Source organism: Hemiscyllium ocellatum, chromosome 11, assembly GCF_020745735.1.
Source record: "Hemiscyllium ocellatum isolate sHemOce1 chromosome 11, sHemOce1.pat.X.cur, whole genome shotgun sequence".
NCBI classification, from domain to species: Eukaryota; Metazoa; Chordata; class Chondrichthyes; order Orectolobiformes; family Hemiscylliidae; genus Hemiscyllium; species Hemiscyllium ocellatum.
Window position 1 is genome coordinate 28,454,626 of NC_083411.1, and position 25,157 is coordinate 28,479,782.

Sequence of the window (25,157 nt, forward strand, 5' to 3'; positions counted from 1 at the left end):
TGTGATTGATAATTAACAATGATTTAATTGTAACAAAAATGACAAATTCCAGTTGCCTCACATCAAGGAATTTCACAAACCCTTTTTGATCATGAAAATAACCCTATAAATGTTTCAGTATTCATAAGAATTTTAAATAAAGTTTAGTCCTTTGAATTCCATGTGAACTGAGCATTCTTGTTAACAAAAACAGGGAGAATATCAGATTTTCCCATTTATAAAATCATGGGAACAAAGGATTTTCAAAAAACAATTTTGCTCTATATATCATTGACACTAATGTTTTTATATGGAGAAAGCAAATGATTTTAACAATGCAATGCATGCAAATCAAAAATAACTGACACCTTATTCTGGTGTTGATGTAAGAGCTTTGTATCCACTTTGTCATGTTGGTCAATTAAACACTTTGACAATTTTCCCATTGGTGGCTGGATTCAGTTTTTGGGGGGAGTTTCTCTTTTGAAATTCAAGTGGAATGATTTCTTTAGTCAGTGGCTCATCGTGTAAGCAGTCAGAAACTCAGATTTCTAGATCACTGGATCTGGTCCGATTACTCTGCTTGCTCGTGTTACTATTCTTCCGTTTGTTGGTCACAGAAACTTGGCTACTGGGGAGCGCGCTTGTCTCCTCCTGACTCTCCTGTTTGTCATCCATCATAGAAAAGTTGTCTTGGTTTTGCTTTGTTGCCCTATTGCCATTGTAAGGCTGGGTCACAGAGTTTGTTTCTGTCAAGGGAGAGACACTGAACCCTGACTCCATCTTGTACAGCTGTGGTCCACCATGGTTGGAAAAGTGTTGGTAACTAGGGGCAGAGGGCCACATTCCCTCAAGCGAGAGCACCCCATTTTGCTTACAGGCCTTCGATTCATGATTTTCCTTGACCCTATCTCTAAATTTTTTCACTCCCAGATGACATACTTCAATTAGGTTCAATAGTAGTGAAAGGCAAGCCATGGCCAGCATGAATAAGATGAAAATTGTCTTTTCGGTTGGACGGGAGATATAACAGTCAACGGGGTTAGTACAAGGTTGGTAGTTACACTTGTAGAGAGGTTTCAGCTCAAAGCCATAGAGATAATATTGGGCTAATATAAAGCCAATTTCAAAAATGGTTTTGAAAATAATGTTGAACAAATATGTACGAAGAAGAGCTCCTTGCATTCTAATTTTGCCATGTTCATCCAGCAAGGGACATTTAATATTCCCTGCATTCTGTGTCAATGCCTCCTTGTCTCCACCTAGGTATCTGCTCAGCTTCTCTTTTTCCTTCTGCTTCCGTTTCTCCTCCATTTGCACCAGATAGAAGATATGGCCCAGGTAGACGAGGGTCGGGGTGGACACGAAGATGATCTGCAGCACCCAGAAGCGGATGTGGGAGATGGGGAAGATCCTGTCGTAGCAGACATTCTGACAGCCGGGCTGTTTGGTGTCACATGTGAAGAAGGACTGCTCATCTCCCCAGACTTTATCGGTGGCTGTCCCTAGCACCAGAATGCGGAAGATGAAGAGACACGTTAACCACACCTTCCCTACCACAGTGGAGTGCTGCTGAGCACTTTCCAGCAGGTTCTGCAAGAAACTCCAATCTCCCATTCTTTCCTGTATTAGGTTAACAGAGAAATGTGGGTGGTGGGTGAGGGGGGTTTGGTGAGTGGGGAGAGAGAGAGAAAAAGAGAAGGTAGTATGTTTGGCATTCCATCTCAGTTTGTTTTTTGGATTAAATTGTTTCTCACAGCATTTATCCCTGAATTTTCTCAAAAATGGGACCATTTTCTGCATCCTATACGAGAAACGAACTTACCAGTTTTAAGTGGTTCTGATGAAAGGTCATTATCTTTTAACATTGGACAGAATCTTCCCAGTGGGGGAAAAGCCCAGATACCCAGGGAATGTTTTGCCTGGCCAGAAGGCTCAGTTTGGATGTGAGGCTATCCCTGCAATATTATAAAGAGGAGGCATTCACAAGGTGGCAGATTTGTGGAGGAGGTAAAGTAGGCTGAGACAAAAAAAAAACTGCAGATGCTGGAATCCAAGACAGACAAGGAGGCTGGCAGAACACAGCAAGCCAGGCAGCATCAGGAAGTGGAGAAGTCAATGCTTCAGGTATAACCCATCTTAATGGCAGGTCTCCCGTGTTGCCAGTCCAATCTAAGACTGGAACCCCTGTAGCCTTGGCAATGCCACTGAACATCAGCAAGGAAAATGCCAGGGTGTTTCCCCTTTGAGGCACCCTCACCAAGAGTGACAGCAAGTTGTACTTTTTGCTGAACCTACCAGTCAGGAATTTGGTCATTGGTGGAACCCTCCTGGGTCCCTGATTCCCCACCGAAGCCACTCAGAGGCAGCTATTGAACAACCTTTGTAGTAAGGGTGTGGCTTTGCCATCAGCAGTTTGCTAATGGTGCAAAAAAATGACCTTTAATTATTTAAATTGCCCAATTATCCATTGGTACAGCTGCATTGGGCGGGGGTGCATTTTACAAGCTCACCTGTCTCCTAGGCAGAGGATCCAGGACTGGCGAAGTTCTCTCCAGAGAGATGCTGAATGTTTTCACTATTCTCAGTTTTTAATTCTACATAACGGCTTTATTTGTATGGTTCTCACTATGTGATTACAATGAGCAAAATAAAGTTTTGCCTCCAGTTTTAAATCAACACTGCAAACACACAACCAAATATGCTCACACTAATCTACCTTTTCCCCAGAAAATCCAAAGAACAAGGCACTGTGGACAAAATCAGTCACTGTTGCCAAGATGGGGAACAGGGCAGAAAAGTTAATTCAAGGTTGAAGAGATATTTTTAAAAGCACTGGACAGATGCTACCAATGGAAATGTTTATGAAGGGAGTTCAAAAGGAAAATAGCATCTGGTTGAAATAACAATAATGACAGCATGGAGAAACAGAAGCAGAGTGGTGATGTGTAGTTGGAGGAGATCAATAAGATTGGATGGAATGGACCTGGTTAAGTTCACGGCAGCTGCCCAATTATTCTTATATTTGTTATTAATGCATTGTATATTATCGATCTGCCTTTGCCTTTCCAATCATTCTAGCATTACCATACTTCTAACATAAAACTTTCACTGATATCTTATTTGCCAAGAGTGTTTAAAATCTAACTGCATTGGCTGTTCAATTTTATTATATTTAGATGACAATTTTTATGTCATAGAAATGAAGAAGTGATTACAATGTTTTGTCGTTGATAATAGTACCACAGCAGAGTTTATGCATTCTATTACTGTCCAGTTATGTGTGAAGTTGATGGATTTTCTTTACAAATAATTTGTTCAAATTTAGTCAATTAACCATAAGCTTTTGTGAATTTAAAAAATAATAAAGATTATCTAATATCACATACTCGGACATGCTTAGAGTGTGATGAATCACACAAACATATATTCTCTCACTCTCTCTCACACAATCATACAGAAATAAACTTTAAGAAAACATTATTACAATTTGGAACTATTTTAGTTGTTTTCAGAGCCAGCCTGAAGTTCCTTTAGATGAATTGATGCTTTTTAGCTGAAGTGAAGGTTTTGTAAAAGCAGAAGGTTCTAAGCATGTCATGAGATATCCTCTAATCAAATTAGCAGGATGTCAGCTCTCAGGTGAACTTGCATTTGCAACAGATTGAAGGAGAATCTTTCTTTCCCACTTTCAAGGTGTAGTTATTGGCTGCGTAATAACCTTCCATCTGGTTCAATTATGTTAGGATGCCTTTCTGTCTTAGAACAGACTCTGCTGTTATTTTTAAAATCAGGCTGAAAACAATAGTTTGGACAACCACCTGATGAAGGGGCGATGTTCTGAAAGCTAGTGCTTCCAAATAAATCTGTTTAACTATAAGCTGGTGATGTTTTTTAATTGTCCACCCCAGTCTAACACCAGCACTCCAAATCATGACTATTTTACATTGTGATTGATATGGTTTTGAGGTCAGTTAACTTAGATAAGTAGATTGTGGTGCAGAATGACACCAACAACAGAGGTTCAGCATCTGCAATTGCTTTGGTAGTTCATGGAAACCTGACTCCTTAATGCAGAGCAGAGTCTATCAAGTAAAATAACTAGTTGTCATTCTCATATGGAGACAGATGCCTATGGTCTTTGTAGACAATAGCTAACTACCTACACATTGACTATAAATGCTAGAGGAAACAACATAGAAGCGCTTCACAGGAGGCTCCCAAGCACTGAGGATGTCACCTAGACAGGGCACGAAACATCTGCAACACAAATTCCCAGCTCGGTGAACAGAACCACAACAACGAGCAGCCGAGCTACAAATCTTCTCACAAACTTTGAACACATTGACTATGTATTAAATGATAAAGAGCAAAGTTTCAACTGTGCGTATGTTTATAATTGCACATCTAAATCCCTGTTACTGCGAATAAATGCAAAGGATAGCACAGCTTTCAGCACATAATTCTTGTTGAAAAGTATCCTGCATACAGTCTCAAAGATGTGCGGGTCAGGTGAATTGGCCATGCTAAATTGCCCGTAGTGTTAGGTAAGGGGTAAATGTAGGGGTATGGGTGGGTTGCGCTTCGGCGGGTCGGTGTGGACTTGTTGGGCCGAAGGGCCTGTTTCCACACTGTAAGTAATCTAAAAAAAAAATTATAAAGCTTTAAAATATGTAAACTGCACAATTTTTAATATTAAAGTACAAAAGGTCATACAGACAATAGAGTTGCAGTCGCTGAAATTGTTAGAAGTAAACAAAGGACTGCAACACAATACAGCCCCTGGTGTAGAGAGATAGCAGACATTATCCAAACCAGATGACAACAAAATTAATTTCAGCAATAATCTGAGAAAGCCATCTTAAATGATTAGGAGCAGAGACATGGTAATAAGGTAAAATAGGCTAAAAACATTCATTTATGACCTTTCATGCCAATGTTTGGTTATTTTCATATTTTTGGTTGGAATATTAAAGCTGACATAAAGTGGTACTTTGAATTATTATTCTTAGATATGAAGGATCTCTATGCTGCTTTTATGCCGTGATTATAACTCATTGGTAATTACAGAAGAATGCTGCCCTATGAGAAACAGATGCATATGAAACCTGCCAACCTGGGACTCAATGCAAGAGTCCTCAGAATATTCAGTGCTATGATCAGAAGTATTTCAACAGAAATGGTGAAATAATCTCTTAGAATCACAGCCATGCTAATATTTTACCTCCTATACCATTAGCTTTTCATTTCTGCAATAACTAAATGCCTTCTGAAAATCAAAATAAAGTACATCAACCGGCTCCACTTTGTCCACAGCACATGTCACTTCTTCAAAGAACTCCAATAAATTTGTTAAATATGGCTTCCCTTTGATCAAACCCTGTTGATACTATCTGATTACTTTTAGAGTTTTCAAGCGCACAACTGTAACCTCTTCAATAATCAATTCTAATCAAATCAATCTTTGCCACAACAGACATCAAGTTAACTGAAATATGGCTTCCTCTTTTCCACTGGTCTCTGTTATTAAATATATTATTTATATTCTGACCAATTATCTGATTGCTACTTACCTTTGCATGGTTATATCCACTTCCTAAATGTTTGATGCTTTCGCTAACTTTAGCCAATGCATTTACATCCTTCTTTACATAAAAGGCCATACCGTGGCCAGTACTGTGCACAGGATTCCATATGCAGTCTGACCAGTACTCTATGTATCCAATTCTCTTTTGATAAATGATAATGTTTTATTAGCTTTTCCAATTACTAGCTATACCTGTGCACTTGCAATTCAAACATGTGGATATCAAAATGCTTCCATGTTTTGGAACTCTGCAATCTCTCTCAATTTATGTTGTTTTATTCCTCTTCACAAAACGAACAATTTCACATTTTTATTATACTCAATTTACCACATCTTTTCTACACATTTAACACATTTATATTTTTTCTAGCTTCTTCGTGTTCTTTTCATTGCTTACCTTCCTACTTACTGTTGTGATGTTAGCAAATTTGACAAACATATATTCCAACCCTTTAGCCCTGTGACCATTTTCTTGTACCACCCCCTCATGTGTGAAGATATTAATGCTTTCAAATCCATCAATGTGCTCAATTCAGGAATGTGCTTAATGACTGACCCTCCACAGCTCTCTGGGACATAGAATTCCAAAGATTCACGGCCTCAAATAAAAAAAACTATTCTCTATCTCAGTCTGAAATGGCTTCCTTCCTGCTCTGAGACACGAGTCATAAATGGAAACAGGCCGTTTGGGCCAACTTGCCCATGCCAACTAGGTTTCCTAAAAGGACCTAGTCCCATTTGCCTGCATTTAACCACTATCCCTCTAAACCTTGCCTATCCATGTACCCATCCAAATGTCTTCAAAATGTTGTAATTGTACCAGCCTCTGCCACTTCCTCTGGCAGCTCATTCCATGTATGCATCACTCTCAGTGTGAAAAAGTTGCCCCATAGGTCCCTTTTAACTCTTTCCCCTCTCACCTTAAACCTATGCCCTCTAGTTTTCCCTGGAAAATTAAAGTGCATGGATAGAGAACTGGATAGCAGACTGTTCTCTGGTCCTAGATTCCCCTCTTCTACCCTCACACACTACAACCAGGGGAAACATCCTTCTTTCATTTACCCTGTCCATCTCTCTAATAATTTTATATGTTTGAATGAGATCACCTGTCACTGTTCTAAACTCCAAAGACTATGTTCTGTTTATTTAATCTTTTCTGATAGGATGAAAGGATTGTCCTAGGAACTAGGCTGGTGAACCTCTGTTGCACTCCATTGATGGCAAAAATATTGTAAGGAAAGAAGTACGGCATCTTTACTGCTATATTCAACACCTCTTGTAATAAAAGCCAACATACAATTGGCCTTCTTGTCATTTATCTCTCCACTCTGCAGGCACTCTGCCTCTATTCCTGATGAAGGCCTTTTGCCCAAAACGTCGATTTTCCTGCTCCTTGGATGCTGCCTTGGATGCTTTTCCAACACCACTCTAATCTAGCTTCTTGTACATTACAGTATAATCTGCACAATGGTTGTGATCTTGAAGAAAAGAATTTGAATAATTCATGTTTATTATCTTTGAGAAAGACATTTTCTCAATCAAACTGAGCATATGTCTTCCCTGACTCTACAAAACCTCTCAGGGTACAAATGAAAGTAATTGCCTTAAATTATGGTCGAATTTTTCTGATTGCCAGGTAGTTGTTATTCCAGTGTAGAGGGAAGTCACACATGGAATTCCCAGAGTATCATATTCCGAAGGGATTGCCTGAGAAGTTGAAGATTCTGTTGGGCAACTTCTCTATTTCTGGATCACTCCAAAAGTCTTGATTTAAATCAGATAATTTGAGAGTTCTGATGAACTTAAGTAAAATAGTTAGTCAGGAAAAGTTATACTACATATTTAATAGTCTAGTAGCTATTCAATACATCCCATACTTACCTCATATACCCCGAACTAAAATTCCCCCAGACCCTTTACACACTGAGATTCTGACCTGATGCACCCTCCAACTCTTTTCCTCTGTGCTCTGTCCCACTTCCCCACCACTAGACCCTACTGGCCCCTCATCTACCCTCCCTTCCCAGCCTCACATCCTCTATCCAGAACCCCGCTGCCAAATCTGACTTTCATGCCCGCCCCATCGGATTCCAGAAGACCTGACAAAACTCGACCGTCAGCCACCCCATGCTGGAATGGACCAAGCTCGTGCCCCTACCCCTACTAGATTTAAACTGACATCTCCTCCCTACCACTACACACTCTCTGAACCACCTCCTCCCTAAATGCTGCATCTCTCATCTAGCCTCTCTACCAAGTTGCATCCTGGCAACCTCCATCCTTCCTATTTTACACCCTATCCAACTGGTACCCTATCCCTTATCATCCAGCATGCCACCCCCATACTCATCCAGCAGCCTAACCTCCAGCACCCTAACATCACATTTACTTTACGTACCTACAGTGCAATAGCAGCTGTCACATAGTTTACAGAAATGTCCAATTTCAGAATACGACAGCTGGCCCTGCCATGAAGTTGGGGTCAAAATGTCTGCACTGGCAGCACCTGAGGAGCAGGAGAATTGACATTTTGGGCATAAGCCCTTCATCAAGAATATAGGGGGGATGGGGGCTGTGATAAATAGAACGATGAGAGTGGGTCTGGGGGGGAAGGTAGCTGGGAAGGCAATAGGTGCATGCAGGTGAGAGGTGATTTTGACCGGTCAGTTGGGAGGGTGGAGCGGATAGATGGGAAGGAAGATGGACAGGTGGGACAGGTCAAGTGGGTGGTGCCCTAGTTGGAGGGTTGATTCTGGGATGAGTTGGGGAGAGGGGAGATTTGGAAACTAGTGAAGTTGACGTTGATGCCGTGTGATTGAAGGGTCCCAAGGGGGAAGATGAGGCATTCTTCTTCCAGTCATTGGGTGGCTTGGATTTGATGATGGAGAAGGCCTTGGTGGAGTGGGATGGGGAATTGAAGTGGTCGGCCACAGGGCAGTGGGGTTGTTGGGTGCGTGTGTCCCAGGGATGTTCCCTGAAACACTCTGTGAGTTGACATCCTGTCTCCCCAATGTAGAGGAGACCACATCGAGAGCAACAGACACAGTAGATGAGGTGGATGGATGTGCAGGAACATCTTTGCTGGATGCGAAAAGATCCTTTGGGGCCTTGGACAGAAGTGAGGGGGGTGCAGGTTTTACACCTCTTGCAGTGCCAAGGGAATGTGCTGGGTGTGGAGGGTGGGTTGGCAGGGGGTGTGGACCTAATGAGGGAATCACAGAGGGAATGATCTCTACAGAATGGTGCATGGATTGCCTCTCTCTGACAGCTCACTGAAACAAGAGATCTGTCACAATGGAAGTACAGCTCTCCTGTCAGATCTACTGACCTCCCGATCTCCCAACCTCCCTTCTTTTGTAAAGCAGAAAGGCTGGAGCGGTAATCTATGTGAAATTGCCACTCATCAGAAAGCAGTCCTAAATAGGTTAATGTAAATAATGTAAATACTTTCTTATGCTCTGCTGCACATCAGCTACAAATGCCATGATTAATGATTGTGAAGAGTCGACGTCCAAAGTCCTTGTACAATTCCTTTTAATTCATCCTTTACGTAGCTATCTCCAGACCATGAGTTCCTTTCTTCATCATACAATCTAACCTGACTGCCATCCTCTACGAAATATGTTCCAAGTCAGTTCTCATTGACTGTATCAAACACTCAAACTTATCTATATATCTCATGCCACTTAACCATCTTGTCCATACAACAAACCTGGTCCAATGTTTTATTTGGAACTTGGACTGCATTTGTGCTTTGGCAGCAAAGTTATAAAGTCTGCTGCTGAACTTAAAATCTTATTTCCTGTCATTGGATTATAATATCACTATATTTTTAAATGCTAATATAGTTGGCACTTTTGATTTGTTAACTATAGTTCCGCCAATTATATAAATTTGAAGAGCTAGTCTCTTCATGAAACTGGATGTTGTCAGTTTATTCAGGATCTGGAAAAAGAGATGCATCAAACAAGTCGTGTGTTGTTGTGTTATTTTAATGTTATTTATGTAAATTCATTGTGAAGTGATTTTTTTTCACCATATTAAGTTACCAACCACAGATAAATGGACTTGCTACTTTTTGCTGCTTTTTAAAAAATAGAAAGGGCACACATTTGGGTGTAATCTGTTCTTGGACACTATGCCTAGTGGCCAGACTTCATTTGTGAACATTAATAATCATTGTTGGGATACAGTGGCAAATCTCTCAATCAAAGCTGACAAACACTTATATCCCATTCTTTGTTTCACAGGCAATTTAATAAGGTTTAGGAATTATTTCCAAAATAAAATATGAAGTCCTGGAGAAACTTAGCAGGTCTGGCAGCATCTGAGGAGAGAGAAACAGAGTTGGCTGTTCTTTGGAACTGAAAGGAGCTGGAAAATGGTATTTTTTTTATATACTGTTGACAGATGGAAGGAAGAACAATGATGAGTGTGCCCAGACCAAAAGACAAAAGACAGTGATAGTGACCTTTACATTGGCAAGTTCAAATATAGACGGGGTGAGTGCTTTGTGGAACAACATCTGGATGGTATATGAATAGGAAGGGTTCAGAGGAATATGGGCCAAGGGCTGGCAAATGGGACTAGATTAGGTTAGGCCGAGTTGGACCGAAGGGTCTGTTACCATGCTGTGCATCTCTATGACTCTATGACCTCTACTCTATCTGTAGGTACTCCACTATACATCTTCCATATAGCCCCAGCCATGTTTTGTTTTGTCTTATTGACTTTGTTCCCAGCAGTTCAGGCCCATTTTCTCATTTTCACACCTACTTTACATATCTATTACTCCTTTACCACTATTATCACCGACATTGTAGTTTGGTCTGGTCAAGCTCACAATCTGTTTAACTTGCTCTTCCTCCTCTCTCTCTTAACAGCATAAAACCACCATTTTCCAGATCCTTTTATTTCTGAAGAAAAGCTGGACTGAACTCAAAACACTTACTCTGTTTCTCTCATACAGCTGCTGCTGGAGCTGCAGAGTTTCTCCAGAACTTTTGTTGTTATTTCAGATTTCCAACATCCATAGCATTTTGCTTTCATTTAAGTACCAATTTTCCATCTAGTTAGTGAGACACGCTTAGTTCAACTTTGCGCTTATTTCTGTCCCAAATAAGAGTAGCACATGTTGGAGAACGGGTTTAGTCTATATAATTTGCTTACGCAACTATTTGGTATGTTGTTGTGAATAATCCATGATTTCCCGAAAACAAAGTGTCCTTTTAGCACCGGAATTCTACTTTGTGTTAAACCATCATTTAGAAACAGATATTAAAGATTGAGTTGCCATAGGTTTAAAGAATACAGACACATTCACTACCATCTGTCAAAAATTATTCACTCACTGAATGCACACAGGGTACATTAATGCTGTGTGTGATAGAACATTAAGGCCTTGCTGTATGAAAGGCAAAAAATCTAATTTTCGATTAAACTGTTCAACGAAAGCACATTATTTGAAACAAAGAGCAGATTATGAGGCTAAGAATCACAAGGTCCATCATGACTGAGTCACAATGTTCCACTTTCAAATTTAGAACTCTTTATCATTTAATCATCACAAGCACAGTATTCATTTCCTTTTAAAATACTAGACAACCCTTCTGTTAACATTTCCCTTCCTGTGCTCTTCTGTTTTAGAGTTAGTGGATGACACTGAAAGGGACTGATTCATTCAATACCCATTTAGTAATTTCCATCTGATCTTTGGTGTGAATATCATTTCTGTATTAAAGTACGAGATTTGTTCAAGCAGATATCTCAATGTCAGTATCGATGCATGTTTGCTTAATATCTTCAGAAGTGAATAGGTGGTGCCCTCTCCCATGTCTAATTTCCTCTGGGGGCTCTCTTAATCAAATGGAAGGTTGAGGTTGGTGTCTGCACCAAATTCCCTCCACCATTCTGATTATGTCCATGGTAGGAAGGCCTGTGGATGACCTTCTGGTTCCATTATGAATTCAGACCCTTAAGGTGGCAAATTAATACCTACTTAGAGGTATTTCTCTACTTTCAGCAAGTCCCTTTAGCACAGACATTAAAATACCACAATGACATATGATTCATCTAACTCAAGTATTTTGCCACAACCCAATCACAAGTGATGAAAATGTATGAACCTAGAGGTGGGCAGAGGGTACTTCTGGTGGGAAGCATAACAAACAACCCTGTGTCTGATCGAAGGTTTCAAAATCAGGAGGGTGGAGAATCACGCCTGTTGCTGCTGATTCCCCTCAAACCGCCAGTCTTCACCTGTTCCCATCACTCACCTCTGGAGTGGGATCTGGTGATGATCCCAGGCCTCAGTTGAGTGTTTTACATATTGCAGCCTTCGCCTCCCTCATTGTGCTTTAACAGAAAGGCAGCTTTTGGCAGGTGGAATTCTGGAGGACTCCTGGCCTGTCCATTGCCCAAGGAACACATGATACAGCTGGCCTTCCCTTAAAGAGGCAGCATAAACTCTCACTGTTCCTCCAGCTGAAACTCCCCAATGTGTCCACACATTTCCAGCCTGTCTAATTTGTCCATGCAGATGTTAACATCCTGTTTTTAAATGACTTAGTACTGATACTTAAGTAGAAGCTGGAGCAATGTATGAAGTAATTCAGTTTTATTAGCTAATTTTGATAGCAGTAATTCAGAACTGTCATTATCGGACTGAATTAACCTAACTTTTTTTCCCCAGATTTCTTGTACTTTCTTGATGGCTGAATTAATCACAACATTAGAATTTTCTTTGCAGAACTAGCAAATATTTTACTCCAAGTTTGGAGTTGGTTCCAGTAAATGGCAAATACAAGACAAATTAAAATCTCTTCAATCTCACTTTTATAATGAGGAAGAGAACAACGGAATTCCTTGTGAACCAACAAGACAACAGAAAGCATAAGTAATCCATCAGATGTTATATTCCTAAAGATATTTTTTGACCAGTGTATTTTTGCGTAGTGTTACAATTACTGTGGGTAAATCATGAACCAAAATAACCAAATTTTCTGAATGAATTAATATTTCAAATGAATAAATTGCCAACAATTTCCACTTATGTAAATTTTACTTTAATGTGAATCAGAACCAGTGCAAATTGTGCATGAATTAACCAGTAAATGATACTTCAAATAAAAAAGATAAGTTTCATTTCAAGGAGTTGATATGACAAAGATATGTCTTACACGACTGCAGGTGTTGACATTGCTCCCTACATGCCCCCTCCAATGGCATTGTGGGTCAGCCTACAGTACAAGGACTTATGTGGTTCAAGAAGACAACTTACCATTATCTTCTCAAGGGCAACTATGGATGAGCAAAATTATTGGCCCACAGCATTCATAACCCATGAGCAAATAAAGGAGTGCCACTTTATGTAGTTGCATAATTCCACAATATACTGTTCTTTGTCTATGCAGAGTAGGTCAGGAGTCTTATCTAATACCTTTCATCTTCAAGTTTTGTCAACAGCAAAGCATACCTCTACAAATTTCCTTACCCTTGGTCCACAAAGTCCTGATGGTGCCACTTTATTACTTTTCAAAGAACAAGGTGTTTATGTACAAGATGCACTGCACAAACTCACTAAGGCTCCCTAGATGGCACCTTCCAAATTCATGACATTTTCCATTGCGAAGGATAAGGGCAGCAGATATATAGGAACACCACCACCTCCACGCCAGTCATCATCCTAACTTGAAAATACATCACCATTCCTTCAGTGTTTCTTGGGGAGAATCCTGGAACTCCCTTCCCTATTGGCATTATGTATCAATCTGCAGCACATATACTGCAGTAGTTCAAGAAGGCAGCTCTCCACCATTTTCTCAAAAGCAACTGCAGATGGGCAATAAATGCTTGTGCAGCCTGCAATGCCCATATTCCATGAATGAATAAGTTCCAGATTTGAGGATAACAGACAATGTCAATGTCTTAACTGGCCTGTAGGCACTTAGGGATGCACAATAAATGCTGGCCAGCCAGCAATGCCCATCTCCCATGAATGAATTTTATTAAAGCCAAAAGGATCTTTCTCGTCTTTGTTCAATAGCCATAGAGTTGGAATGCAGCTTAAGTTTCAGATATTCAAATACTTTCTCATTTATGCTTCAGAGCTCCTTGAAATGCCATATTTTCAATTTGACAAAAATTCTAGGACCAACTCCCCAGGTGGCTTTGTGTCAAAAAATGATGAGTGATTAAAATAGGAGGCAGGATCCTGCCACTGAGTAGTCAGGAGGAGAGATAGTGTTATGTTGAACTTGTAGTTTAACCAGTGCCACTCAAATGAGGACCAGGATTAAACAGTTGACAATGTGTGAACAAATGATACAAGATGGGAAAAATAGAACATCATACTATTTGGCATGTCACAAGTCCTATGTCAGAGGTAGTTCTGAATCATTGGATGACATTACCTGAACACTTTTTTTGTGAGGTCCTGTTTTCGAACATCAGAATTGCGAATGTGTATCGATGGAACTACAATGAAACAAAGCCAGATTTTCCCAGCTCACTACACATGCCTTGTAAGAAGTATCTTGAATGATGGGATCTTTGCTGTGGAAGAGGTAGTTATAGGAGAGCGTCAGACCTGACAATAGGTTACCAAGTGTCAAGGCTGTCTTTTTAAAGGTTTCAATTATCTCGGACTTTGTTGACAGTTGTTTTCATAAGCTTTAAGCCCTACAACTTTCATCTCTCACATCATATCATCCTGAACAAACTTCCTACACCACCTCCATGCTAATGTCATGCCAGCTCATGACACCTATTCATCTCATAGCCCTTTTAGAACACCACTGCCAATTTAATGCCAATTTATGTCAACCCACCCACCACAAACAACCCTTACACCTATTTGCCAACACACCCAGTAGCCACCATGGACAGATTTCAGGAGCCATGTTGAGATTAAATAAAATTAAAGTCTAGCCATTGATTACAGCCTTCACTGTGCTACAGAAAAAACACACAGATTTATAAAAGCCTATTCCTCTTAAATCCATTCAAGTAATGAATGCTTTATAAAAAACAAGCAAGGTTGTATTCTGATCCCCATATCAAAGACAGTTAATTTTTAATCACATTTTTGAACTGTCCATCAAATTTCCAATCAAGTGAATTTACAAGCTTCTTGCTGAGATAGTTATTAGTTGTGGAAAATACCCAGGCATGAATAATGACATCATGATATGAAATTTCAATAAACAATTACTGCTCTTGAACAGATTTTTTTCAACTCTCACTTCAACAAACAGCCAATTGATTTTTTAAAAAACTTTTTAAAAGACTAAGGATTTAAATAATTTCACACTTTGATGTTTAACAGACCGTCTCCAGCCTTCATAAGCATTTATGTCTCCTATAAAATTTCATGGCTGCTCCATTGCAAATTAAGTATCTTATGACAGCATAAATTGGGTGTTTGAACTCAACCGATTTCAAATGGCCATTTGATTCACGTGTGCTGTTCCACATCTCGTTCCCACTCATCAGTTTTTAAAGGAGCACTGAGTCTCCACAAAAATCCGTGCCTGCATTTTCAGTTGATAAATCTGAAGTTAGAACTGGAGAATGTACAGCTATCACAACAGAGCTGCAATAAATGCAGATTAGGTTAAAATACTTAAAAGGAAGATGAATTGATTCTTAATTTACCAAACAGTAGAAAAATGTAATCAGCATTAAGACAGGAGTGAGATGCAAATGGTTCTGGGTAGTTACACAATGACCTGAACAATAATATAAGTTTCATAGACAGTGTTTTATTTCTCATTTCTATCTTCCAATATTCTAATGTAGTCATTTGACAATAACACATGAAATATTCATAAATTAGATATTTATTTGCACTTGTATGGTACAAGTATAGCTCAAATGGAATCATTATGAAATTCATTTTGAAAAATCAACAACTATGAGCACAGATGAAATCAGTAGCCTTCCAAATGAAATCAAACATGGGCAAGAGGTAATTCCCTTTGTAAAGTGTTTTATGTTGTTTTTTAATTCAAGTTAGTTAGTAATATTGCTTCAACTCATAACACTGCACTTCCCATTGTCTGATAAGCAAAACAGCTGTTGAAAGCCAGGCTATATATTCTTCTAATTGGAGGAGGCTTTTTGCTACAATAGCTGAATAGGAAAAGGAAGGAACATCTGAAGTTTTAAAAAAATTCTTGGGATGTGGGGATCACTAGTAGGCTAGCATTTATTGACTGCTCCCAGGACAAAGTAATTGTGGGCTGCCTTCTTGAACCACTGTGATAGGGTTAGTCCACGTTGTGTAGATAAAACCACAAAGCCCTCAAGAGGGACTTCCAGAATTTTGACCCAGTGGCAGTGAAGGAATGGTGATATATTTCTAAGTCAGTGACTTAGAGACAAACGTGCATGTGGTGGAAATAATTTTCAAAATAAAAGTTGATCAGGAATGGCACCTGAACAATTCTATGTATTGAATGTGAGATAGGGAAATGGGTAGTGAATAGGAGATGGTAGTTGCATAATAATAGCTTCCTTCGCAGATATCCTCTACAAGCCATTGAATTCTTTTTATAGCTTTCCGTTAATTGGGATATTGGGAAATAGGCACTTGGTGCTGCAGTGGCTTCCTTGACAGCAGGTTGTGCTGTTTACAGCTTTTCTTTAGAACAATAGTTAGGAAGGAATGTTTTTAGTCTGTGTCCTCTAGAATCCTTGACCATGTCAACACTTTAGACAATGAAACCTTCTTTTAAAAAAATGTTAAATCTGAAACATCCAGTACCTGCCAGGAAAATTAATGGAATCTTTAAAAAGATAGATTAACATTAATTTGTCGAAATAGAAGATGACTTTGTTTAGTGAGAAAGTTTTAAATCAATTTCATATGGTGATCCAATTTCAGCATCATTCAATGAAACAACGTGCAACAATGCTGCAGAGTTAAATGTTTAAGTGTTGTAACAGATTCATGATCTATAGCGTGTTCTGGTTTCCTCCCACAATCCAAAGATGTGTAGGTTAGGTGAATTGGCCAAGCTGAATTGCCATAATATTGAGGGATGTGTAGGTTAGGTGTATTAGTCTGAGGTAAATGTAGAGTGGGGGGAATGGGTCTGGCTGGGTTACTTTTCCAAGGGTCAGTGTGGACTTGTTGGGCAGAAGGGCCTGTTTCCATACGGTAGGAATTCCATGCTATATGATATAGTCACTCATCACTCCACCATCACCACCACCCACCTCTACTCACAAATTGGTAATATTCTTTTTAAAGCTGAGGTAAGAAGATAGCAAATCTAAGAAGCAAACACCATGTGTTATGTAGGCCTGTCACAATCACAAAATTCCAACTTCTGCAACAAATATTACAGTTGTGACACTGACATATTAAAAAATGGCTGCTGCTTCCCCAATGCTTTAATGCTGAAGTCTTTAATTCTTCAGTGTGGTCACCTGATCGCTATTAATGTCAAGCAACACCATATCTTAAGTGTTCCTGTGAATTTTTATCTTTCGTCTAATTCATTTCATGAAATCTTTGATTCCAACTCTGTTCCTTTTGGCAAAGTATCTGCTATTCATGATTAGTGCTGGCCAGCTGTCCAACTGTGGTTCACAATGTTAAACGTCATCCATTCTTAACTGGGATCCACTCTAATTGAGTTGTATATTGTAACCTGGCCTTTTTTAAATCCAGCTTAATTCTAGTTAGCAATGTGCCATTCAAATATCAACACTGACATGTTCATGTCAATAATGATATGTACTCATTTTTACTTGCAGGCCAAGCATTACTACATTTACAGAATCTTTTACTGTATTTTTATGCAACTTGTACTAAAGAATATGTTTAAAGTTAATGCCAAGTAAATGTTTTGGATGTATGCTCCTGTTAAGCAGTGAAATCTTCTACCATCCCTCTAAAACTGACTGTAGCATCCTGACATCAGGTGCGTGCAGATTAGCACAAATATCTTCAAGGTGCAATCTGTTATCCAGGGTTTCAAGACACACTGACATCAGTGAGAATGTCGACTTCTCCAACCCAAGTCCATAAGACCATAAGACCATAAGACCATAAGACATAGGAGTGGAAGTAAGGCCATTCGGCCCATCGAGTCCACTCCGCCATTCAATCATGGCTAATGGGCATTTCAACTCCACTTACCAGCGTTCTTCCCGTAGCCCTTAATTCCTCGAGACAACAAGAATCTATCAATCTCTGCTTTGAAGACATTTAGCGTCCCAGCCTCCACTGCACTCCGTGGCAATGAATTCCACAGGCCCACCACCCTCTGGCTGAAGAAATGTCTCCGCATTTCTGTTCTGAATTGACCCCCTCTAATTCTAAGGCTGTGTCCACGGGTCCTAGTCTCCTCGCCTAATGGAAACAGTTTCCTAGCGTCCACCCTTTCCAAGCCATGTATTATCTTGTATGTCTCTATTAAGTCTCCCCTTCATCTTCTATACTCCAATGAATACAATCCCAGGATCCTCAGCCGTTCCTCATATGTTAGACCTACCATTCCAGGGATCATTGTTAGAGACTGCATAAATTACATTGAAACATAATAAATTGCAAAAATGGCTCTGAAATAAGTTTGTAATCATGGAATGCTGTTAAATGATTAATAAGTACACGTTCAATTTTTAAATGTTCAGAATATTTTAGCTTCTCTCTTTACCTCATAGATATGTTCCAGTGGTCAATTTGTTCTACATAATCAGTTTCAGTGTTTTTTTTATTATTTTGCTGCTTTTCTTTTCTGTTTGGTGATCTGTGAAAATCCTTTAATGGGATTGGTTGTGTTGCATTATTCCATAGAATCCAAACCCAGCAGGCAGTGTACCTTTAAGACACGGCTATTGGATATCTTTAAGACAGAGCTGGATAGATTCTTGTTAGGCATGGAATCAAGGGTTATCAGGCTAATTCGGAATGAGAAATTTCAAACAAAGACTGATCAGCTATGATCTTATTGAATGATGGAGCAGATTCGAGGGCTGAATGATTTACCTTTGCTCCTATTTTGTATGTCTGTACTCTCTGCAACACGGAGGAGAAAGTGAGTACTGCAGATGCTGGAGATCAGAATTGAGAGTGTGTTGCTAGAAAAGCACAGCAGGTCAGGCAGCTTCCGTGGAGCAGGAGAATCGATGTTTCAGGCATAAGCCCTTCATCAGGATTCTCCTGCTCCTCAGATGCTGCCTGACCTGCTGTGCTTTTCCAGCAACAGAATCTCGACTCTCTGCAATGTTTCCACATGCTTTCTGAGATGTGGTTTCTGGAACTGGATATATGTTCCATTTGAAGCTGAATTAATATTTCATGCAAGTCCATTATAACCTTATTGCTCTTGTACACTATGCCCCTGTTAAACCAAAATATTTTATCCTTTATTAACTGCTCTCAATCTTTCCTGCCAGCTTTAATGACTTACACACGCATATATCGAGTTCCCTCTGCTTGTGTGCCCATTTTAAATTTGTTCCCTTTGGTTTTAAATCATCTGTTCATGCCTTTCCCACCAAAATGGATCATTTCACATTCCTCTATTAATTTTCATCTGCCACTTGTCTACCTTTTACACCAAATTTTCTCCGTCTTGTTAGAATTCTAAACTACCTTCATCACAGTTTGCAAACTTCTAAATTTTGTATCACCCACAAATTCTGCATATTAAGATCCAGGTCATTAGTATATATCAGGAAAAGTAAGGATCCCAGCACTGACCTCTGGAAAATGCCAACATGAATCTTCACCTAACCCAAGGAACATCCACTAACCATTCCTCTCTGTTTCTTGTCACTAGCCAAGTTTGCAGCCATGATGTACTAAGCCATAACTTTGCTCACTGTATCAAACCTTTTTCTGGAAGCCCACAAACACCACATCAGCTGCATTGGTCTCATCAAGTCTGCTCCCTCCTCAAAAATCTCCAGGAAGTTACTTTAACATGTGTTTCCTTTGCAAAATCCACGCTGACTTTTGTTAATTAACCATAATTTGTTCATGAGGCTATTAATTTCTTCCAAATCATTATTTGTTGTTGTTTCCCCACAACCAATGTTGACCTGACTGTGCTGTGGATGCTGGGCTTATCTTTGCACCCTTATTTGACCAAAAATGTAACATTTGCAATTCTCCAGATAATTGACACTACCTAATCTATTGCCGGGGTTTTCAATTTTAAATTCAGACATTCCCAATCTCTTTCCCTTCAAAGTTGTAAATCTTTCTAGTGACTGAATTTCCTCCTTTTCTTCCAGGATCGAAGCAGCATCTTCTTCCTTAGTAAAGAATGGTGGGAAGTACTAACTTAATAGCTCAGCTATGTCCACTACCTTCATGTGTAATACTCCTGTTTAGTCTCTAACCAGCCATATCCTTCCTTTTAACACATTTTCATGGCCCATATGCCTGTAGTAAACTTTGAGGTTCCCTTTTAAGTTAACTGTCAGTCTCTTTTAATACTTCACCATTTTTTCCTCAATAGTTTTTCACCTCCCCTTTAAACTCTAATATTCAGGCTTGATTCTCAATTGTATTTTCTACCTGACACCAGCCTTAGTCACACGTTGAAGTTGTATTGAAGCATGCAAACAATGATGAGGTCCTGTATTGCTAAATTACAGAATGCAGTGAATGAAAAGATTCAATCCTGTGTCTCAAGTATTTGTTTGATATCTGACTATAATATAGTAATCTAAATTATCATATACAGGATGAGGTGAATAGTTGAGATTGAGTTAAGTGAATAGTTTCTACGTTCAGAGTTTGTTATTGTCATGCTGTGATGAAAATTCAAAATCTTCTCATTCAAAAATCCACCTCAGTATCTTCTGATTGCTATGTGATTATTGTTCATTCTATAATGATCTTTGACATAATTTTAACAAATAACCATGTTTCACCATGTTCATCTTATTGTTGGTTAGGAGCAATTTTCAAATAGAGACATTTGTCTTTTTAACTTTGCTTCTTGTTTTTTTCTGACCTATGGTCGTACTGTGTATCACTCATCAAACTTTTTTTTCTTAATTTCTCTATTCTGTAACTAAGAATTGTACCTCGGTACCTTTGTACTTAAGATGGCACTGTAATCGGCAACTTATAACTTTTCACTGTACTCATTTGAGTACATATTACAAGAAAGTTAATTCAATTCAATTCAATTGGCACAAAGGTAGTACCTGTGAGTCAAATGGATGTGGGTTAAATCCCACCATAAAGGTTTGAGCACAGAGTCTAGGTTGGCATTTAAATCCTGCACTAGTAGATGTTATCTTTCAGGCGGAATTTCTAACTGGGGTCCTATCAGTCCCTCCAGCTATCCTGAGGAGTCCTACAACCAACATCTAAAACAGGTCATTTATTTCATTTCTAGGCATGGGAACTTTTCATGCGCAAATTGTCTGCCACAGTTTAGATTAGATTAGACTACTTACAGTGTGGAAACAGACCCTTTGGCCCAACAAGTCCACACTGACCCGCCACCCGCCCATACCCCTACATTTACCCCTTACCTAACACTACAGGCAATTTAGCATGGCCAATTCACCTGACCCGCACATCTTTGGACTGTGGGAGGAAACAGGAGCACCTGGAGGAGACCCACGCAGACACGGGGAGAACGTGCAAACTCCACACAGTCAGTTGCCTGAGTCGGGAACTGAACCCAGGTCTCTGGTGCTGTGAGGCAGCAGTGCTAACCACTGTGCCACCGTGCCGCAATGACTAGATTTTAAAGATACTGAATTAGCCAAATAGTGCTTTCGGATATTAAAGAGTTTTAAAAGATGCTACATAATTGTAGATCTTTCTTTTCTTCCTTTTTTGCATAGAAATCATATTTCAAAGTGCTATGCACATACATGATTAGTGTCATTATTCTCTAATCATATGAGATTTGAAATTTATTGACAGATTTCTAAATTGAAACATCTTATCAAGATGGTATCTTGTTATTAACTGTTCAGGGGTGAGTGAACGAATATTATCGGTAGCATTTTGCTGTAATCACATCATTAGTCTTGTTTTTAGCGCAAATTAATTTAGTCTGGTGTAAACTAAATATATATTAGATGTGCTGTGTTAAATATAAATGGACTATCTCACTGTTTGCCGTAAAACTAAGCTACACATTTGGGGTGGTCCCATTCTCATCTCTAGTTTACTGAGTGAGCAGGAGTAGAACTAATAGCACTACAAATTGTTTTAGGATCCCTCATGCTAAGGAAAAAAGAAGATGATCTGAATTCTAAATTCTGTTCAACACTCAGTGATTTTTCCTAGGATAGGATTCAACTGGATGTTCATTGAAAAGACTTGGTTAATCACTTACAGTATATGATATTCAGCCTTGGATGTGTTTGAATGTTTTTCAACTGAACTCTGTACTTTCACACAGCAGAAGGGAAAGCACTCCCTAAAAGTGGTGGAAACAGTTCATTTAGGGGTTTCAAGAGTAACGTGAATAAGCAGCTAAAGAGGAAGTAAAATGGAAGAATGTAGGGATCGGATACAGTTGTGGTATTGAGTCTTTTGTTAGTATGCTGGGCTATCACTTTAAGAGTCCTATCCCACTATATTATAGGGGACAGCTTAGTCTGACCCTCCTGCCTGAGGAGACAGCACTTTCATAATAAAGTTCCTGCTGTTGTTCAACACTTCTCCTTCCTGGTCCCTCTTGGACTGTAACATGTGGGAGATTCGGCATGAACATGATGGGCTGAATCCTCATCTTTTGTTGCGTAACCTCATCTTTTGTATGGTACTATGATTCCTCACCTGGATTTAGCTGGTTGGCTCAGCAAACCTGGCTCTTCACAATAAACGTCATCATTTCAAGTGCTGCTCAGCATAATGGAGTGGCTTGGTCATCTGCTCTCTGACTGGCCTGTGTTGGAGGCAAGTGAGTTGGATTGGGACTAGGCTTGGCGACACTAACCTTCTAGCCAACTCAAGTGTTTTTTTTTAATGTTCAGCTTATTCCCTCTGTAATTGCTGTCTTAACTAATTTAACCGAACTCCAGTGTTGCTGTCACTCTCTGACCCACAATTGCAAACATTAACAGGAAACAGTTAGGACATGTAATGACTCATTTCAGGGACAGGTGGGCCATGATCACAGACCTTTTGACTCAGAGACAGGAGCACTACCGGTACGAAACAAGATCCTAAACAGGAGTAGGGACATGGAAAAAGAAGAAAAAGTCAAATAGAAGTGCATAAATGGAGCCCCAGAAGTAAAAGGTGGGGGGAGGGGGAGTTAAGGAATTGAGCTGGTGAGAGAATTCAGCAATAGAGAGGTGAAATTGTAAGCATTTGAATCAACCATTTAAATCTGAGGTCGACAATCTTTGTTAAGAATGGCATTAAGGGTTATGAGCCCAAAGGCAGGTATATAGTGTAAGGTCACAGATCAGTCGTGACCTTACTGAACGGAGGAACAGGCTTAAAGGGCTGAATGGCCTACTCCTGTTCTGCAGTTCAGACACGTTGTGAGACATTTTCAGCACAGGTGGGACTTGAGCCCGGGTCCTCTGACCCTGAGACGGGGACCCTGCCACTGTGCCCTGTAAACTGCGGAACACTTCACGAATTTGCGGGTCAATCCTCGCTAACTTTCTCTGCATTGTTAAAAAAAAACCACACGACACCAGGTAAGAGTCCAATAGGTTCGTTAGGAAGCACTAGCATCCTGATCAAGGAGCAGCGCTCCCAAAGCTAGTGCTTCCAAATAAACCTGGTGTCGTGTGATTTTTAACTTTGTACATCCCAATCCCACACTGGCACCTCCAACCATGACTTATCTGCATTGTTCTCATTTTAATACATTTGCTGCCGAAGAGAACACTGAAGGTGAAATTGTGTGACTGGATCGGAGCTGGATCACGAATTTGTTTGACTGAGAACCAAGGACTAGAACCCTATTCTGCCCAGTCTCTGGCTGTGACACATATAGATTATGTTCACTGCCCTTAAACACTGAAGACCCTCACGGATAAAATGATTACAATCGCCCTGGCCTGAACTGTCGAGAAGTTCACAGTCCCTGGAACAACATTAACTCACCTTGTCCCACAAACTGCGAGGGGAAATGTTGCTTGAGCAGAACTTTCTTTAAATAAAACTTGCTTCCTGTGTAACACTCCGACAGTTCAATTGTTTCTAAACATTGGATGAATAGTTGTAGTTAACCGGTAAACTGATTTTTTTCAATTAAAAAAAAGCCCCATTCTGTCAAAAAAGGTCTGCTTTGACATTTTTCATGGAAGTGGCTGCTGTCCCCTGAAAACGAATAAAGGTCATTCGTTAACCACTCATGTTGGGGATGTTCCCGCAATGCGGGCGGTATCATCAGCAATAAACCCTTCGAACGGAGAAATAAAACAGTCATAAAGAAAACAGTGACCTTATTACCTTGTTACCAGAGGCTGGTTTTATTCCGAGCAGATCACTTGGATATATCTCACAGCAGCCAGTCTCCCCTGGTACTCTCCCTGGCTACTTGATAATTATTTCATGAATCTCATCGATCCTTTGACCCTCAGCTTTAGTTTAAAGAGCTGTCTTTAATCGCAAAAGCGATATTCTTTCCAGCTAGTTTCTGCAGCTATTGAACAGGAACCGGACAAGAAAGAAATCTGCGCACAAACGCTGTCCCCTCCGCTTCCCTGCCCCTACTTTACCGCTCCCATGAACCCACCTGCCGTCTGCTGAGTGATCAGGCTCGGGCTGAACTTCAACTCTTCACACTGAAGTTGGGAAGTGAGTGAGCGACTGCAGTCAAAAGGCAGCGTTCCCCAGGCTCGGAGCCCTTTCTAAATATAAACCCGCCTTGCACTGCTTTCAGGGTGGGACTTGACTTATCACGTTTCCAGGGCTGGAATTCGCCTCAGCTTTCTGAGGGGCGGCAGTGGTTACAATTTCTTGAAGACGAGGACTCACTTTCAGGTCTGAAGGGCTGTTCTCTACCAGCCCCCATCCCCCTTCGGCCGAAGGAAAAGGTAAAAACAAGGAATGCAGATGCTGGAAACCAGATTCTAGATTAGTGTGGTGCTGGAAAAGCACAGCAGGTCAGGCAACATCCGAGGAGCAGGAAAATCGACGTTTCGGGCAAAAACCCTTCATTAGGAATAGAGGCACAGTGCCTGCAGGGTGGAGAGATAAATGAGAGGAGGGTGGGGTGGGGAGAAAGTAGCATTGAGTACAATAGGTGAGTGGGGGAGAGGATGGAGGTAATAGGTCAGGGAGGAGGGGGGGCGAAGGTAGCACAGAGTACAATAGGTGAATGGGGGAGGGGATGAAGGTGATAGGTCAGAGAGGAGGGTGGAGTGGATAGGTGGAAAGGAAGATAGGCAGGTAGGACAGGTCATGGGGACAGTGCTGAGCTGGAAGTTTGGAACTGGGGTGAGGTGGGGGAAGGGGAAATGAGGAAACTGGTGAAATCCATATTGATGCCCTGGGGTTAAAGTGTTCTGAGGCGGAAGATGAGGTGTTGTTCCTCCAGGCATCTGGTGGTGAGGGAGCGGCGGTGGAGGAGGCCCAGGACCTCCATGTCCTCGGCAGAGTGGGAGGGGGAGTTGAAATGTTGGGCCACAGGGC

The 25,157-nt window shown here is 40.3% G+C and overlaps 1 protein-coding gene across 1 annotated transcript; it reads right to left on the minus strand.

Annotated features, from left to right (window-relative positions):
- Window positions 1–387: 387 nt before the first annotated feature.
- Window positions 388–24,273, minus strand: LOC132820404 (gap junction alpha-3 protein-like). The gene is made up of 2 exons (XM_060832499.1): window positions 24,259–24,273; window positions 388–1,602 (listed from the first exon to the last, which is right to left on the minus strand). The coding sequence occupies exon 2, from the start codon at window positions 1,594–1,596 to the stop codon at window positions 523–525; it is 1,074 nt and encodes a 357-aa protein (XP_060688482.1). The 5' UTR covers window positions 1,597–1,602; window positions 24,259–24,273; the 3' UTR covers window positions 388–522.
- Between the last annotated feature and the right edge of the window lie 884 nt (window positions 24,274–25,157).